The 17961-nt window shown below is 49.8% G+C and overlaps 1 protein-coding gene across 1 annotated transcript in view; it reads right to left on the reverse strand.

The window, feature by feature from the left end:
* The window catches only part of adam23a (ADAM metallopeptidase domain 23a), a 154650-nt gene that overhangs the window by 96249 nt on the left and 40440 nt on the right, over positions 1-17961 (reverse strand). The window contains exon 4 of the mRNA XM_060828093.1: positions 4421-4484. Coding sequence (XP_060684076.1) covers positions 4421-4484 — 64 coding nt within the window. The remainder of the gene's footprint in view (positions 1-4420; positions 4485-17961) is intronic.

Below are 17961 nucleotides of genomic sequence, written 5' to 3' on the forward strand. Positions count from 1 at the left end.
CTGGTAGGGTCTACTGGCTGGGTGCACTGGTAGGGTGTACTGGCTGGGTGTACTGGCAGAGTGGACTGGCAGGGGGTAATGACAAAGTGTACTGGCAAGGAGCACTGGCAGGGAGTACTGACAGAGTCTATTGGCAGGGTGTACTGGCATGGAGTACTGGCAGAGTACTGGCAGCGAGTACTGGCAGCGAGAACTGGCAGGGTGTACTGGCAGGGTGTTGTGGCAGGGGGTAATGGCAGAGTGTACTGGCAGGGTGTACTGGCAGGGAGTACTGGCAGGGAGTACTGGCAGGGAGTACTAGCAGGATGTACTGGCAGGATGTACTGGCAGGGAGTACCGGCAGCGAGTACTGGCAGTGAGAACTGGCAGCGAGAACTGGCAGGGTGTACTGGCAGAGTGTTGTGGCAGGTGGTAATGGCAGAGTGTACTAGCAGGGTGTACTGTCAGGGAGTACTGGCAGGGAGTACAGGCAGAGTGTACAGGCAGAGTGTACTGGCAGGGAGTACTGGCAGGGTGTACAGGCAGGGTGTACAGGCAGGGTGTACTGGCAGGGAGTACTGGCAGGGTATCATGGCAGGATGTACTGGCAGGGAGCATTGGCAGGGTATAATGGCAGGGTGTACTGGTAGGGAGTACTGGCAGGGAGTACTGGCAGGGTGTACTGGTAGGGTCTACTGGCTGGGTGTACTGGCAGTGCGTAATGGCAGGGTGTACTGGCAGGGAGCACTGGCAGTGTGTTCTGGCAGGATGTACAGGCAGGGGGTACTGGCAGCATGTACTGACAGGGTGTACTGGCAGAGTGTACTGGCTGGTAGTATTGGCAGTATGTACTGGCACGGAGTATTGGCAGGGTGTATTGGCAGGGTGTACTGGCAGGGAGCACTGGCAGGGTGTACTGGCAGGGAGTATTGGCAGGATGTACTGGTAGGGTCTACTGGCTGGGTGTACTGGCAGAGTGTACTGGCAGGGTGTACTGGTGGGTTGCACTGGCAGGGTATACTGGCAGGGTGTACTGGCAGGGTGTACTGGTAGGGTCTACTGGCTGGGTGTACTGGCAGTGCGTAATGGCAGGGTGTACTGGCAGGGAGCACTGGCAGTGTGTTCTGGCAGGATGTACAGGCAGGGGGTACTGGCAGCATGTACTGACAGGGTGTACTGGCAGAGTGTACTGGCTGGTAGTACTGGCAGTATGTACTGGCACGGAGTATTGGCAGGGTGTACTGGCAGGGAGCACTGGCAGGGTGTACTGGCAGGGAGTATTGGCAGGATGTACTGGTAGGGTCTACTGGCTGGGTGTACTGGCAGAGTGTACTGGCAGGGTGTACTGGTGGGTTGCACTGGCAGGGTATACTGGCAGGGTGTACTGGCAGGGTGTACTGGTAGGGTCTACTGGCTGGGTGTACTGGCAGAGTGTTCTGGCAGGGGGTAATGGCAGGGAGTACTGGCAAGGGGTACTGGCAGGGAGTACTGGCAGGGAGTACTGGCAGGGTGTACTGGCAGGGTGTACTGGCAGGGTGTACGGGCAGGGAGTAACAGCAGAGTGTACTGGCTGGTGTACTGGCGGGTGTACTGGCAGAGTGTATTGGCAGAGTGTACTGGCAGGGAGTACTGGCAGGCAATACTGGCAGGGAGTACTGGCAGGGAGTACTGGCAGGGAGTACTAGCAGGGTGTACAGGCAGGGTTTACTGGCAGGGTGTACTGGCAGAGTGTACTGGCAGGGAGTACTGGCAGGGAGCACTGGCAGTGTGTTCTGGCAGGATGTACAGGCAGGGGGTACTGGCAGCATGTACTGACAGGGTGTACTGGCAGAGTGTACTGGCTGGTAGTACTGGCAGTATGTACTGGCACGGAGTATTGGCAGGGTGTACTGGCAGGGAGCACTGGCAGGGTGTACTGGCAGGGAGTATTGGCAGTATGTTCTGGTAGGATCTACTGGCTGGGTGTACTGGCAGAGTGTACTGGCAGGGTGTACTGGTGGGTTGCACTGGCAGGGTATACTGGCAGGGTGTACTGGCAGGGTGTACTGGTAGGGTCTACTGGCTGGGTGTACTGGCAGAGTGTTCTGGCAGGGGGTAATGGCAGAGTGTACTGGCAAGGGGTACTGGCAGGGAGTACTGGCAGGGAGTACTGGCAGGGAGTACTGGCAGGGTGTACTGGCAGGGTGTACGGGCAGGGAGTAACAGCAGAGTGTACTGGCTGGTGTACTGGCGGGTGTACTGGCAGAGTGTATTGGCAGGGAGTACTGGCAGGCAGTACTGGCAGGGAGTACTGGCAGGGAGTACTGGCAGGGAGTACTAGCAGGGTGTACAGGCAGGGTTTACTGGCAGGGTGTACTGGCAGAGTGTACTGGCAGGGAGTACTGGCAGGGTGTACTGGCAGGGTGTACTGGCAGGGTGTACTGCCAGGATACACTGGGAGGGAGTACTGGCAGGGTGTGCTGGCGGGGAGCACTGGCAGAGTGTACCAGCAGGGTGTACTAGCAGGGAGTACAGGCAGGGTTTACTGTCAGGGTGTACTGGCAGGGTGTACTGGTGGGTTGCACTGGCAGGGTGTATTGGCAGGGTGTACAGGCAAGGTGACCTGGCAGGATGTACTGGTGGGTTGCACTGGCAGGGTGTACTGGTAGGTTGTACAGGCAGAGTGTACTGGCAGGATTTACTGGCAGGGTGTACTGGCAGGGTGTACAGGCAGAGTTTACTGGCAGAGTTTACTGGCAGGATTTACTGGTAGGGTCTACTGGCTGGGTGCACTGGCAGAGTGTTCTGGCAGGGGGTAATGGCAGAGTGTACTGGCAGAGTGTACTGGTAGGTTCTACTGGCTGGGTGTACTGGCAGAGTGGACTGGCAGGGGGTAATGACAAAGTGTATTGGCAAGGAGCACTGGCAGGGAGTACTGGCAGGGTCTACAGGCTGGGTGTAATGGCAGGATCTACTGACAGGGAGTACTAGCAGGATGTACTGGCAGGGAGTACTGAGTCTATTGGCAGGGTGTACTGGCAGAGTACTGGCAGCGAGTACTGGCAGCGAGAACTGGCAGGGTGTACTGGCAGGGTGTTGTGGCAGGGGGTAATGGCAGAGTGAACTGGCAGGGAGTACTGGCAGGGAGTACTAGCAGGGTGTACTGGCACGGTGTACTGTCAGGGTGTAATGGCAGGATGTACTGGCAGGGTGTACTGGCAGAGTGTACTGACACAGTGTATTGGCAGGGAGTATGGGCAGAGTGTACTAGCAGGGTGTACTGTCAGGGTGTACTGGCAGGGAGTACTAGCAGAGTACTGGCAGGGTGTACTGGCAGAGGGTACTGGCAGGGAGTACAGGCAGAGTGTACCAGTAGTGTGTACTGGCAGGGTGTACTAGCAGGGAGTACTGGCAGGGTGTACTGGCAGGGTGTACAGGCAGAGTGTACTGGCAGAATTTACTGGCAGGGTGTACTGGCAGGGAGTATTGGCAGGATGTACTGGTAGGGTGTACTGGTAGGGTCTACTGGCAAGGTGTTGTGGCAGGGGGTAATGGCAGAATTTACTGGCAGGGTGTACTGGCAGGGAGTATTGGCAGGATGTACTGGTAGGGTCTACTGGCTGGGTGTACTGGCAGAGTGTACTGGCAGAGTGTACTGGCAGGGTGTACTGGTGGGTTGCACTGGCAGGGTATACTGGCAGGGTGTACTGGCAAGGTGACCTGGCAGGATGTACTGGTGGGTTGCACTGGCAGGGTGTACTGGCAGGGTCTACTGGCAGGGTGTACTGGTAGGGTCTACTGGCTGGGTGTACTGGCAGAGTGTTCTGGCAGGGGGTAATGGCAGAGTGTACTGGCAAGGGGTACTGGCAGGGAGTACTGGCAGGGTGTACTGGCAGGGTGTACGGGCAGGGTGTACGGGCAGGGAGTAACAGCAGAGTGTACTGGCTGGTGTACTGGCGGGTGTACTGGCAGAGTGTATTGGCAGAGTGTACTGGCAGGGAGTACTGGCAGGCAGTACTGGCAGGGAGTACTGGCAGGGAGTAACAGCAGAGTGTACTGGCTGGTGTACTGGCAGGGAGTACTGGCAGGGAGTACTAGCAGAGTGTACAGGCAGGGTTTACTGGCAGGGTGTACTGGCAGAGTGTACTGGCAGGGAGTACTGGCAGGGAGTACTAGCAGGGTGTACAGGCAGTGAGTACTGGCAGAGTGTACTGGCAGGGAGTACAGGCAGAGTGTACTGGCAATGTGTACTGGCAGGGTGTACTGGCAGGGTGTACTGGCAGGGAGTACAGGCAGAGTGTACTGGCAGAGTGTTCTGGCAGGGAATACTGGCAGAGTGTACTGGCTGGGAGTACCACACTCCCTGTAAGCTGGTCTAAGTCGTATGCCACAGCTCACTCTCTCCTTCTCTCTGCCAGCCCTTTGCTGCCTTAATACATGCTCAAATAAAATCAGGCCTTACCTTGGAAAAGAACGTCTTTTGTTTCTCATAGTGGATTTCCTTGTACTTGGAGGACAGCAGGTTACTGCGGGGTACGGACAGGAAACACAACCTGGTTAGCACAGTCATTAGAAAACAAGCTCACTTCCCTCCACAGGGCAGATGAAACCCTGAGGTCCTAGTTACCTCCCCGCACCCCCACCCCACCACTCTACCACCATCACCACTATCACCACGCAGCCTGACCTGACTCCAACCTGCAAGGCCATCTGGAAAGATTACAAGTGCAACAGGAAGTGTTATTTGTGAATTGCCACTGGGATAAGGAACATTCATATCACATCTTCAAAAACCTCAGGACATCCCCACAGCATTTTGCAGCCAATTAAGTACTTTCTTGACATACTGCAACTTGAAAGGGCTCAGAAAAGATTTATAAGGATGTTATACAGGAGCCTGATGAAGGAGCAGCGCTCCGAAAGCTAGTGCTTCCAAATTAACCTGTTGGAGTTGTGTGATTTTTAAGTTTATAAGCATGTTGCCTGGGTCGGAGGGTTTGAGCTAGAGGGAGTGGATAGAGACATGGAGAGGGACAGCAAGGAAACAGACCCTTCGATCCAACTTCGGGCCATACCGACCATAATCCCAAACTAAACTAGTCCCACCTGCCTGCTCCCTCCAAATATTTCTTATTCATGTGCCTATCCAAATGTCTGTTCGATGTTGTAACTGTACCTGCGCCCACCACTTGCTCTGGCGGGACATTCCATCCCCTAACCACTCTCTGTGTGAAGAAGTTACCCATGGTGTCCTTTTTAAATATTCTCCCCTTGCCTTAAAAATGTGCCCCCGGTTTTGAACTCCCCCACCCGAGGCAAAAGAACTTTGTCATCCACCTCATCTAAGCCCCTCATGGTTTTATGAACCTCAGTAAGGTCACCCCCTCCACCTCCTGCGCTCCAGCGAAGGAAGTCCCAGCCTTTCCGGCCTCTCCTTATAACTCAAACTTTCCGTTCCCGGTGACATCCTGATCAACCTTTTCTGAAACGTCTCCAGTTTAATATTATCCCTCCTGTAACAGGACAACCAGAACTGCACACAGTACGCCAGAAGAGGCTCCTCCTAGCTTTCTGATCGCTCCCGACAATGAGATCCAAATACGCAGCAGGATGGGGAAAACAATCTCCTTTCCTCCGCTCTCGAAGAGAGTTTTAACAAGACACAAGCTGAGAACCAAACAGAATTAGCAGAGTCTCCCATCGCCCAAGAGTATCTGAGGGGGTCATATTAGACCGAAGCAACAGCCAAAAATGATCCTGTGTTTAAATTTGCCGATCAGTCTCTCAGTTTGTTCAACTAGCAACCACTGAGTTAGACATCTCCAGAAACGGCAGATGCAAAGTGCGTTTCCTGGTCGCTCGAATATTGGTGGGAAGAAGCTTTCCCTCTGCACAGTGTGCTGGCACATTACCTGCCAGTTCAGAAGGACTGACGTTAAGTGCCGCCATGGTTACCTGCGTTGTCCTGGTTTCCGCGTGGGCATTGTCGTGTCAAACTGTGGGAACTCGAGGACCACCGGAAAGCATCATGCATGCCTCAATGCTAACGAAACCCTGCCCATTCTTTTATTTCACGGGCTTTCCTCCTTCATCTCGCAAACATCTGTACCCAGGATTGAAAGCTTCCTCTTAGCCTGTGCTCCTTACTGGAAAACCATTGGGGTGGCACAGTGGCTCAGTGGTTAGCACTGCTGCCTTACAGCGCCAGGGACGTGGGTTTGATTCCAGCCTCGGGCGACGGTCTGTGTGGAGATTGCACATTCTCCCTGTGTCTGCGTGGGTTTCCTCCGGGTGCTCCGGTTTCCTCCCACAGTCCAAAGATATACAGGTCAGGTGAACTGGCCATGCTAAATTACCTCAGTGTTGGGTGCACGGGGCCAGTGTGGACTTGTTGGGCCACACTGTAGGGAATCTAAGCGAAAGCCTGGAGTTAGAGTTCACAGTTCCATATCACTCCATTTATCATTCTGACCCAAATTGGGCATCATTCATGGACATGAGCCTCCGTGGCACTGGTGCCTCTGAAGCAGTGGGTGGTTGGTTCAAGTCCCACCCCGACAGTAATCTATAGACGAGGTGACATTCCAGTGCAGGACTGCGGGAGTACCACACTGCTGAGACTCTATCGGCCGAGGTGGAAATCCAAGACCCTGTCAGCACCCTTCAGTAGATGTTGAGGACCCCCCCCCCCTCCCCCGATCAGTGTACGGAGGGAGAGTCCTGCAATATTTATCTCTCTCAACAAAGCACCACTCATGAAGCAGATTCTCTGCTCGCCATCATATTGCCATCTCGCGGGAGCCTCTGCAAAGCGGCCGCTGTGTTCACCACAACGGTGACCCTGCCACTGGCTCCAAATCACTTCCAAATATCACAGAGGGTGCGACAGAAATGCAAGCTGTGCCCATATTGCTGCCCCTTTTCATCAGATGGTAACCAACACTCATCGAGCATGTTTCTCAGGATCCAGAACCAGGGACTTTTCTCTGGCACTATCTCACACCTCTGTGGGAAGGCGGTTGGGGGGGGGGGGGGGGGGGGGGGGGGGTTGGAGTATGTGCACAGTTTGGCAAACACCTGAAGGGGTTTGGTGTATCCTGTGTGCCGGCCCAACAAAATTCTCCCAGCCCTTTACAAGGAATACCTTCCCCCTGGCTATGACACTGAGCGACTGAGGGAAAATATCACCATCGGTGATTTGAAAGCAGTCTCAATCAGAGGACAAGCATGAGAATACGTCTTGTCTATTATAACTGGCCTACTATGTCTCAAAGGTGCTATTTGAAATCACAGCGAAAGGGACACTGCACAGAGCAGACACTGCTCCCTCACTGTTGGTTGCAGTCACACACCACTGCTTGTGCCCAGCAGTGTGTGAATGTATCTAGTACGCCTCTTGAGCTTCAACCGCAGCAATTGTGGCTGGTGTTGCTGGTGATGCCAGCTGCTCTTCAGCTGGCACTCTCGCCACGGAACCAGGAACTTCACAGAACATGAGCACATCCCCCGGGGCAGTGCTGCATCATCACAGATGGCAGCTTCCAGTCAGTTTGTCAAATCCAAGGTGTGCTCTCGGGTGTAAGAGATCTCAGCGCACCGTTCCGCCATCGCAGCTACCCGTAACCCTGCAAACAGCTGCGCCACTGGTCAAATTGATGGGATCCTGCTGTGCAGCAGAGCTGCGCTGTGACAGAACGAGAACCCCAGAACATCCCTGGCTCTGAAGCATTTACGATGTCCCGAGGTCATCATTAGGCGCCTCCACAAGATGGGAACGTCAAGCTTCAGGCTGGTAGTTAAATCTGATGGGACTTTCTGACTCAGATATGAGAATGCCATCTGCTAAACCCAGGCTAGCCCTCCACAGAGACCCAACTGTGACGGCTTGGCATGACTCCCACGCCATTTTCCCACTCGAAAAACGGATCTGGGTACCATCGCTGACAGCGGGTGACACTGACAGTGACACTAACAGGCTGTGTACCATCAAGACCCACTGGCTCCCCTCAGTGCTGCCAGATTTCGCAGTCAGTCACTATTACTGATCTAAAAATAATCAGGACATGGGCAAAGGGACTTGAGCTCACAGCACAGCAAGAAGGTATTTCTGGACTGTTTTGTTTATAATTATTTATATCTATATATTTTAAAAAACTCTGAGATGAAGAACTAAAACAGGAACTGGCGGAATTTAAATCTCCTGAGGAGCAGGATTTGAGCCAAGGCGTCTGTTGAAGCTGGCAGCAATTCCAAAAGTGAAGCAACCCGCTAAAATTGAGGCATGAGTTTATATAAATATTTCATGGCTCTGTCAAAAGCTTCACACCAAATTATTTTCAATTGCCGCGCTGCTACAGTGCAGGCAAATGCAACAGCCACGTTGAGACCAGCAGGACCGCACAGGCAGCTCGGCGGCCTACTCCCATTTCATTTGTTCCACCCAGAAGCACTCTCACGAACAACTACTGGCAACAGTTCCATTTTTTTTCCCAGCACCAAATCATCCGTGGGTTTTTTTTTCATCTGTTAACCGCTACCAGTAAATCACCAGAAGTTTTCCCAACGATTAACTGGCATGCAAAGCCCCCACGGGGCAATGCAAATGATTGAAGGGGAAGGGGCAGGGGAGCGAAATCAAAATGGAGTTGGAAAGGGCTGAGCTTAGTTCCACGCCGTCTTTCCTAATTCCAGACATGCGCCTGCAAAATATTTTACCGTTGTGTTTTGTGTCCCCCGATAACTTAATTTCATGTTTCCTTTTTCCCTCCCTAGTTGTTTTTCTCTTCCTTTCTCCAAACCCCATTTGTGTTATCCCTTGTCCTGTGCTGTCCATTACTTTAATATTTGTTCCTTTCTTTACCCTCAACTTTTCCTTTTACATATTTATTCATACACTGGTGTTGTAATTGTTCTTGTCTTTTTAGTGGAATATATTTTTCTTGAATTCCATTAAATGTTTCCTATTGTTGCTCTGGCCTGGTGTTTGCCGATACAGTCACCCAGTGTATTTGCTCGATTACTACTGTCAGCTCAAAATCAGTTTTTCTCCAATCTAACATTTTGGTTCTGTCATGCTTCTAAATTATTATCTTTTTCTTATTCATTTGTGGGACATGTACATTTCAAGTTGAGCCAGCAATTGCTGCCAATCCGTAGTTGCTCTTGAGGTGATGGTGGTGAGCTGCCTTCTTGAACCGATGAGGAGCGTGTGCTGTCGGTGGACAATGCTACTGGGGAGGGAATTCCAGGATTTTGACCCAGCAACAATGAAGGAATGGCAAAATATTTCCAAAACAGGATAGCATCAGGCTTGGAGGGGAACTTGCGGGCGGTGGTGTTCCCATGTATCCGCTGCCCCCTCCTTCTAGATGGTAGAGACCAGGGGTTTGGAAGGTATTGTCGGAGGAGCATTGGTAAATTCCTGAATGCATCTTATTGATATGCGCAGTGGCCGTGATGTGTAGTCAGTGGAGGGGGAGTGAGTGTTTGTGAATGTGGTGCCAATCAAGGGGGCTGCTTTATCCCAGATGGTGTAAGCCTTCATGAGTATTGGTGGAGCTTCACTCATCCAGGCAAATGGGGAGCATTCCATTGCACTGCTGACTTGATCTTAAAACATATGATATTATGATCAGTATTGCCTGCATGCTCACTTGCTCTCATCTGCTCTGGCTCAGTCTCAGCCGTAATAGTGGGTTAAAGAAGGACTTACTGGAGAACCTCCATTCCCTTTTCCCTTTTACTTTCTTGTCCTAGCCAATTAATGTTGGGCAGTTAAAAATCCCCCATCAGTGAGCTTGCTGCTCATTCCCTCATTTGTTTGTATGTACCTTCCCACACTTCAGCTCCACTTTCGGCTGGTGTGTAGATTACCCCTAAAATTCAGATTAATCAATCCTTCTTACTCTCAATGTTACCCATACCAATTCAATTTCTGAATTCCTGATGACTGTATTACTTATTTCTTCTGTCACTATATTATCTCGAATAAACAGTCACTACAGAGAACAGAGAGACAGCTCCTGAGCTGATAGAGATCTGATCAATTCTCTCTGTACCTTGTTCTCCAGCCGCAAGTTGTTCGGTTCCCTAAGCACCAATCACACTCTAACTGGCAAGCAAAACAGTCATTGTCACCAGTAACTGGTCACTAGTCCATAAAGCAGCCAACCTCTTGTTTCGAACCAGACCTCCATCCAAACACAAAGCCACTCCATCTACAAGCTAATCATCATTTACTCCTTGTTCAAACTATGATATAAATGCTTGCCATGAATGTCTCTTAATCTGCTTTCAAATTAGGTAGCAATGCTTGCTTTCAAAGAACAGTCCTTTCTCATTGGAACACAACTTTGAAAAGCACCAAGATAAAGGGAACTCGGTCTTTAACATTACTGCAATTCCTTATGTCGAGAAACATTCACCTCAATTATGATGAATCTCCCACTATCAACAGCCTGGGGGTTATCATTGACCAGGAACTCAACTGGACTCACCACATAAACACGGTGGCTTCAAAAGCAAGTTGAAACACTGCTGGGTGTAACTCACCTCCTGACCCCCTAAACCCTGTCCACCATCTACAAAGCACAAGTCCGGAGTGCGATGGAATACTCCCCACTTGCCTGGATGGGTGCAGCTCCAACAACACTCAGGAAGCTTAACACAATCCAGGACAAAGCAGCCCACTTGATTGGCACCACATCCACAAGTATCCACTCCCTCCACCACTGACACTATCAGCAGTGTGTACTATGTATAAGGTGCACTGCAGACAGTACGTCATTAGATCCTTAGATAGCACTTTCCAAATCCACGTCCACTTCCATCGGGAATTACAGGGGCTGCAGACATATGGGAACCTGCAAACTCCCATCCAAGTCACTCACTGTCCCGACTTGGAAATTACTTCCCTATCGCTGGGTTAAAATCCTGGAATTCCCTCCCTAAGGGCATTGTGGGTCAACCCACAGCAGGTGGGCTGCAGTGGTTCAAGGAAGCAGCTGACCACCACCTTCTCCAGGGCAACTAGGGATGGGCAAGAAATGCTGGGCCAGCCACATTCCACAAAAAAATAAATTTTACAGAAGAAAAAATTTTGCATCCTGTCTGAGGTACAAAAACAGATGTAAAAGAACTTAATCACACAGCCGACAATAAGAGCCCTTTCCACTCGTTTGGCTCCCTTTTACTGAGCAGATGAACTCTGAACATCGCAGGCCCCCTCAGAAAGAAACATAATTGGCTGCACAGAACCAAGGAACCCCTGGGGATTCTGTGTGGACGAATGCATCAAGTTAATCCGAGGTAACGTCTTTGTGGCTGGGACTCACTTCATTTTTATTCTGAGGACCTGCCACTTCCAAGGCTCCATCAGCAAACAGCAGCTTCAGTCAGAGCCAGGGCTGCCCGCAGGATTAGAGGTTAAATTTAGCAGTGATGCCAGCGACATGACACAGTCCAAGTCTCGCTATCACTCTCCACGAATAATTCGGAAGCACTTTTGACAACCTCAGAATGTCCCAAAGCAGTTTTACAGGCTGTGATATACGTTTGAAATCGAGTGGCTGATGTAATGCAGGGAGCGTTGCTGCCAATACTAGCACAGCAACATCCCGCAGGCAGCTGAGTTACCTGCTTCCCTCATGTTTGGGTTTATGTTCGGCGTACACTGGTGGTAACAAAGGGTCTGCTTCCGAGCTGTATGACTCTATGTCATTTCGTTGTCACAAACACTGGGGGAAATATATCCCAACACTTTACAAAATAGTGTCGTGTTCCACTTGACAGAAGCAAACAGAGCCGTGATTTACATCCTACTGCTCAATACAACACAGAGACCTATACACACTACATTTTACACTAAGTCTCTGGAGTGGGACTTGGAGACATCACTCTGAGTGCTGTCCCCTGAGCCACAGCTGGTGTCTTCCCCTGATGCTGCCAAATTGCAATTTGCTCCCAGACTAAATGACTTGACACCCCCACTTTCTTTTTTTTGTTTGTTGGGTGATGAGTGTGGGACAGCACAGTGGCTGAGCGGTTAGCACGGCCACTTCAGGGATCCAGGTTCGATTCCACCCTCAGGCAACTGTCTGTGTGGTGTCTGCACATTCTCCCCGTGTCTGCGTGGGTTTCCTCTGGATGCTCCTGTTTCCTCCCACAGTCCAAAGCCCCACAGGGTCCAGGGATGTGCAGGCTAGGTGGGTGAACTATGGGAAATGCAGGGTTACAGGGACAGGGTAGTGGGGGCAGAGTAATGTGGACCCAATGGGCCGAATGGCCTGCTTCCATATGGTAGGGATTCTATGTGGAGTCACAAGGAGGAGACGTTGACAGTGAGAGTGGGTGGCTTTTAGAGGACCCCATTCCCCTTAACCCTGCCTCTTGTTGATCCCAGATTAACAGAGGGGGAAACAGACACCTTACTCCCACACCAACATGGTGGTCACCCTGGTGACATAGTAGGTAGGTAGGTGGCAGGACAAGGACCTGAACTGACCACAAACTGACCACTTGAGTGTCTTACTTGGTGACAAATGGAGACACTCCTTTGGAATAGCTAGCCTGGCACTTAATTGACAAACTGGCAAGAATGGGGTTGGGAGGGCAGACAAGTACCCCTCCAGGGCCAACTTTCCTTATTATTTCTACAGCTAGCCACCTCTAGGGAGGGGTACATTGCCCCTTTACTGTTGGTACAGCTGGTCCCAGGAGAGACAATCACAGACTGAGACAGCACACAGCATGGGTCACCCTTACAAAAGTGAGCATCAGTAACAGAGCATCCCAGGCCTATAAGAGCAAGCACAATTGCCCCATACACAAACTGGATGCTGGCTGAAGTAAATGAGTACACACAGAGGCCATTCGGCCCACTATATCACTGCCACTGCCACTGCCTCTTTGACCAGAGCCATCCAAAACAGCCCCACCCTTTCTGCTCTTTCCCAACAGCCCTGCAAATTGTCTCCTTCCATACAGATCACATTCCTTTTTAGACATTTCTATTCAATCTGATTCCACAAGCAACGCGTTTCAGATCAGATCTCTTTCTCCCTCACATCCTCTCCTGCTAATCACCTTAAAACTGGATAACAGACTCTTCCACCTCTGAAAACATTTAAATTACCCTAAATCATGGTGAGTAAGTTGGCCTGGCCTATCAGATGAGACCATTTTCCTGGCCCCAATTTCTTTTGCATATGGGCAGTTTTCAGCCTGAACAAGAAATACTCAATTTTACACACTACTGATGCACGTTTGACGCTATGGTACTTTAGAACTGGGTTAAAGGGATCAACCAGGCAATACAGGCTGTGCTGTGAGGGTGTGAGACATGGCCACTCTCTGCTGCGGATGTCATTTCAAAATGGCGACCACCCACCCACACCCACAATGCATTTTTATACTCAGGGTGTAAGTCCTGGTTTCTGGAGGGACTTTTCAAGGCTGCAAATACACAGCCATGTATGTTAATTTAGAATCATTCCCACTTATCTTATTAAATCTCGTCATCACCTTGCCCTGTTTGTGCAGAAGAAACCCAGCATCCCTGTCACTATTCCAATCAATCTCCTCTGTATCCTCTCAAAGCCATCGGTTTCCTTCCCAGTTGGCAATGCCCTGGGCTGGACACAAACCTCCAGTGACAGATGCCCCTTATATAAACGTGGGCCTCAGGGTTAACAGTTACCACAGGTTGCCCCCAGTAAATGTGCATGCTAGGGTTAGTATAGACTGACCTTAAAGAAACGTGAGCTGCAGGAAGAGGGTATTGTAAGTCTATAAAAGCAAGCACAGTTACTGCCCACTGCCCCACACGGAAGTGGACGCTGTTCCAAGGCAGCTTTGCTGTAAATGAGTCCTGCTTTCTACATCGTTCAGGCAATAAGTTTTGACTAATGCTCCCTGAGGCCCATTAGCAAAGCGAATTGTCTGGCTCAGCTTGGTCTGGGTGCATTCATTAGCCATTGGCGAGGAGACCCAACTCTGCTTTGGCTGCACCAGTTCAACCATCAAACCTCAGAGGTTTCCATCAGAACGTCTCCTTTCCAGCTAATGGCTTCAGCCTGATCAATCATTCCTGATGGGAATTACAGCCCTCAGTTCTAGCATCGTCCCCATACATCTGGCTCGCACTGTTTCCAATGCCTCTCTGTCCATTTCAGCTTTACTAAGCAGATTTATTCATCAGGATAACGACTGCAATTGATAAGTTGAAGATAGAAACAGTGACCATATAGAAAATGGCACCCGGCGTGTCGGGTAAAATGGTCAATGTTTGTGGGGCATTGGCTGTACTGCCCGACATGCTGAGCGAGACACAGACTGCTAACACTGCAACTTGTAAGGTTCCCTGAAAGAAGTCCGAATAAACAAGTCCATAGTACACCCACCAAGTCAAGGGGCAGTCACCAGAACAATGCTGATATCTGAATGTTTAACTTTCGAGCGATTCTGGTATCTGAATGTTTAACTTGAGAGCAGTACAAGAATGCTGATGTTTTAACTAAAGAAAATGTTGATAGCTTATCTTCAGAAAAATGCTAATGTCTTAACTTGAGGTAATGCTGACGTCTGTATGTCGGACTTAGAACATTCCTGATGTGTACGTTTACATTTAAGTATAACTTGATTAACATACTTTGTGATAACCCCATGACACGGGATTCTGCCTTGCGTGAGAAGTTATGTATAAATATGACAACGTTCCCAATTGAGAGCGAGAGACCTCTGTCTAGCACCCGGCGTGGGCTAGAGTGGATCTGCTCCCAAGCTTGTTTGTATACGTGTATACTGGCAATCTTGAATAAAGACAGTACTGTTGACTCTATTAATCAAGTGGTGGTTCTCTGTTCTCGGACAGGCGTTCACAAGAAGCCAGCAAGCTCGGGCTGAGCTTCCACACAATGCATCTGCTGTATCTTATTATGTTTTATGGTGGACTGAAAACCAAGGACTGTTGAAGGAGTCCTGCACTTTTCCAAAGCAAGTCACCTGACACTCACCGGCTGTTTACACAGACAATTTATAGCAGTGAGGTAAAACGTAGTCACAGATAAGCTGGAGCGAAGGGACTGTATATGAATGCAGTTTGGGCCAGCGACCGGTAGCTGATTGGTCTGTGGTATGCAGACCAATTACCAATGATAAAAGCCTCACTGTGTGATCAGCTGCCAGGTTGCTGAACAACTCTGAACTCGAGGAGAAGCCATCGAAGGTCGGGAAGGGAAGGAGCTGTCGTTTGCTCTGTGGTAAGATGCGTCTCAAACCTGACATTACCCATTTTATCCCTTTTCCATTGCTGTAAGCAGTGACTTCTCATTAATAAATCAGAGACCTTTATAAACTGAACCAGTCACCTTGTGCTTCCCACGATTACGTGAAAATGTCTGGAGAAAGGAGATTGAGAAAGAACGTTCTGATTTGCAAAAGGAATTGGCTCAGCAAAAGCTGCGGACAGGACTCATTCTTTCCCTCCATCCTTAACGCCCACTTTTTTTGTGTCAGTCTTTGTGTGTGTGTGCAATGAGGAACGTATAAGGTTTTAACTTGAGTTACATGCCAATGGTTCATAATTGTTTACCTGCACTTAAAAGTCTATTTATTTGTAATAAACAGAAATTATTGTCAAATACAGAAACCTGGTCCATGCTTCCTGTCCACCTGGGTCTAAAATATTGGGAAATTTTGCATATTTTTAATATCTTTAACTTCTATGACAACAGAATAGAGGAGATTAATTTTCAGCATAATATCCTAGAGAGGTGTGACACTGCATATGTCATGTTTGTTGAGCAGAGCAAGGGTCATTGTGTAATGGGATATTTTGGGTCGATTCAGCAGGGTTTCGTCAGCAAGATTGCTGTATATCTGCATAAGCTCTCATTTATTCAGCAGCATAAGGATTGTTATACAATGCCCCAAGCCACAAATCTTAGCACAACCAAGGAGTAAAGCAGGCTAGGTCATTCTCAATGTCACCCTGAGTTTCTCCAAAGCAGCCTCGCGGGGGGGGGGTGGCGGTAGGTGACTGGCCTGTCAATCTCAGTCTGTGTCTTCCACGAGATCCTCTCCAGCAGTGAGATCTGGACAATACACGAGCGACCAAGCAGGAGCCAGCAACTGGCCCACCAAGCTTGCTCTGCCAGTCTACAAGATCGCGGCTGATCTGATTGTAAACTCAAATCGACATTCCTGCTTACTGCTGTCAGCTCGTCACCTTCTTAATGAACAACGGTTTAACCAACTCCTCCTTTTGTGTGGGTTTTAAAAATATTCAGAGACTCAGCTCCTCCCACCTCTTCAGCAAGAGAGGGGCAAAAACTCGTGATGCTGTGAGAAAGTATTTCGCTCCATCCCTGTTTTAAATGGACAAGATGATCTCATAAGCTCCCACTAGGGGAAATATTCTTTCTACGCTTACTTTTTTCAGCTCACTTAGATTAGATGAGATTACTCACAGTGTGGAAACAGGCCCTTCGGCCCAACAAGTCCACACCGACCCGCCGAAGCGCAACCCACCCATACCCCTACATTTACCCCTTTACCTAACACTACCGGCAATTTAGCATGGCCAATTCACCTGACCCGCACATCTTTGGACTGTGGGAGGAAACCGGAGCACCCGGAGGAAACCCACGCAGACACGGGGAGAACGTGTAAAGTCCGTCAGTCAGTCAGTCGCCTGAGGCGGGAATTGAACCCGAGTCTCTGGCGCTGTGAGGCAGCAGTGCTGACGACTGTGCCACCGTGCCGCCCACTAATGTTTCAAGCTTTTGGTCTTCACATGCAGCACATACACACTAAGTCTGCCCAACTTGTTCACACAAGACAACCTATCAATTCCAGGTCTGACTCAAGTAGAGTTTCTCTCGAATGTATAGAAGGCAAGAGCAAAGCCTGCACACCGTCAATGGTAGCTATCAAAGAGAAACTGGTACAAAGAGAATTTTGTTGGGCTGTGGGGAAAGCGCAGGAGGAGTGCGAATGACTGAATGGCCCTCTGAAGCTGCCAGCGCAGGATAATGGGTCAACGGCCTCCCTCTGTGCTGCGAAATGACGACACACATCAGAATGACTCTGCACAATCACTACCACTCCAGCCCAGTCATTTCCCCCCGCCTCAATGAATGGCAAAATCTGGGGGTGGAAATAAGCACAGTCAATACGATCATGTCATTCACCCAAGAGTTCAAATAACGGTTCATATCAATCCCCACAGTGTAGGCTGTAGGCTTTGGGGACATTTGACGATATAGACACACTGGAGTGGAAATAAACACCATCCTTCTGTACTTTCTTAGCTTCAGCCAGTCTTCTAGCCTGTTCCTGCACATTTTGTATAGCCTGATGCAGAAACAAAGAGCCTAAAATACCCAATCCCAACCAGAAAGCTGATGAATTTCAGATACATCTTTGACAAGAAGCCTCTGCAGTGCTGGACAGTGTCTGAAATGCAACAAAATGTCCCAAAGTGTTTCACCAAATAACATGCTGGTGATCAAACAAGTGATGGAAAGCTTAGTCTAAATAAGGTTTCAAGGAGATCGTGAAGGAGGCTAGACAGATGGAGAGTTAGAGAAGGGGTTTCTTCAATAGTGGGACAAGAGAGGGTGAGAGTACAGCAGCAGGGATGTCTTTGCTGTGATCATTCAGGGGTCTTGGTGTGACAACACCCAGAGCACTGTGTGCAGTTCTGGTCTCCTTATTTGAGGAACAATGCTCTGGCTATGGAGGGAGTGCAACAAGGGTTTACCAGACGGACTCCTGGGATGGCAGGACTGAGGGATGAAGACAGACTGGCTCAGTTAGGACTACATTCATTGAAGTTCAGAAAAGTGACCAGGGTCTCACTAGAAACCTATAAAATTCCAAAAAGGTAAATGCAGGACGGGTGCTCTTGATGACCAGGGAGTCCACAATTAGGGGTCGCAATTTAAGGACTGAGGTAAGGAGAACTTTCCCTTCAGCTGCACAGTTGGGAACCTGTGAAATTCT

Source organism: Hemiscyllium ocellatum, chromosome 7, assembly GCF_020745735.1.
Source record: "Hemiscyllium ocellatum isolate sHemOce1 chromosome 7, sHemOce1.pat.X.cur, whole genome shotgun sequence".
Taxonomy (NCBI): domain Eukaryota; kingdom Metazoa; phylum Chordata; class Chondrichthyes; order Orectolobiformes; family Hemiscylliidae; genus Hemiscyllium; species Hemiscyllium ocellatum.